Source organism: Rhipicephalus sanguineus, unplaced genomic scaffold (genome assembly GCF_013339695.2).
Source record: "Rhipicephalus sanguineus isolate Rsan-2018 unplaced genomic scaffold, BIME_Rsan_1.4 Seq4432, whole genome shotgun sequence".
In the NCBI taxonomy this organism is placed as follows: domain Eukaryota; kingdom Metazoa; phylum Arthropoda; class Arachnida; order Ixodida; family Ixodidae; genus Rhipicephalus; species Rhipicephalus sanguineus.
Window position 1 is genome coordinate 7,686 of NW_023615270.1, and position 1,358 is coordinate 9,043.

Below are 1,358 nucleotides of genomic sequence, written 5' to 3' on the forward strand. Positions count from 1 at the left end.
AAGCCCCCTTTCGCGAGAAAAAGCCAACCTCTTGTGAGAGAAAGCCAACTTCTTCGGGCATTTCGCGCTGCTCGATGTACGATGTGTGAAGTGTTCCAGCTATTGTAGCCGTAGAGTTTCGTATGCATTGGCGCTAAAGTATTGTCGCGTTCGAAAATACTTCGATATAAAGGATAATTCGGTTTAGCCGAGTTTTGACCGTATACCATTTGTTAAGAACGTTGATTATGTTCAACTTAATTGCGGGCTTCTCACCTGTGCCTCGCCAACCCGCTTGCAGGAGGTGTAGCGAAGCACGCCCAGGACCGCCTTTGCCGCCGCCGCCAAAAGCAGTGACCCAGCCGACGAGAAGGAGACGAGATGGCCCCCGAACGACGCGTGCCCATCCAGAAGTCCGACCTCAGCATCCTGGACAATGAGTTCAGCTCGATCCGGGAGCGTTTCGAGGCCGAGATGCGCAAGATGGAGGAGGAGATGTCGCGCTTCCGCTCCCAGCTCATGGACCACGAGCGCGACTTCTTCGCCAAGAGCAATGCGCCGCTCCAGGTGGGTCCGGGCGCCCCAGGAGGGCCCCCCGGTGCTGTGCAACCTGCTGCTGCAGTGAGTGGTGCATGGCTTCTCGCACGCCTTGCCGTCTTCTTCCTTCTTCTCCTTCCTCACAACCTGCTTCGTTCGCTTCGAAAGTAACGGAAAGAGTGCACGTGGGGGCTATTCCAGAAAACTTTCTCATGAGAGCCGAGGAAGGGTGGAATAGCGGGTGATACAGCTTGTAACTACGTCACTGCTGGAGTGATAAAGTTACAGGATAACTTGGCGTAGTAAGAGGCGGGAGGGGTGGCATATTCACTCTTTCTGTCCTTTGCCTCGCAAAGCTGCCTCTCCTTCCCCCTCGCGAGGAAAGGCAAAAACAAACCTACAGAGAAGCGCAACTGATTCCATACATAACTATATGATTATAGCTTGTGAGCTACCAGCGAGCTAGGCCATTCAATTGGACTCTGAAGAATAAGATAAAGCTTTTTTTGTGCATGTTTAGTTCACACAATTTTCCGGCATATTCCTCATACTTGTAGAAAAGCCATCAAAAACACGGGACGCGAGAGAGGCAGACACACACAACGCTGCCATTGTGTGCGTCTCTCTCTCTGTTCCAGCTTTGAGTGCACCTCTGTGTGTTCCAGCATTGTGTGCATCTGCCTCTCTCGTGTTTTTGCTGGCTTTTCTTCAAGTAACATGAACCACCTGGCTCAGATATCAACTCTTCTCCTGATACTTGCTAAGTGGCATATATTCGGTTTGCTAATATGATTATGCTAATATGCACACATTAGTACCATTTATTGCTTAAAAAAGATGAC

General features: G+C 50.5%; 1 protein-coding gene across 1 annotated transcript; it reads left to right on the top strand.

Moving 5' to 3' along the window:
• The first annotated feature begins 278 nt into the window (after nt 1–278).
• On the top strand, nt 279–693 carry LOC119377379 (uncharacterized). The gene has a single exon (XM_037646874.2). It carries the CDS (start codon nt 361–363, stop codon nt 685–687), a length of 327 nt encoding a protein of 108 aa, XP_037502802.1. The 5' UTR covers nt 279–360; the 3' UTR covers nt 688–693.
• Nucleotides 694–1,358: the final 665 nt, after the last annotated feature.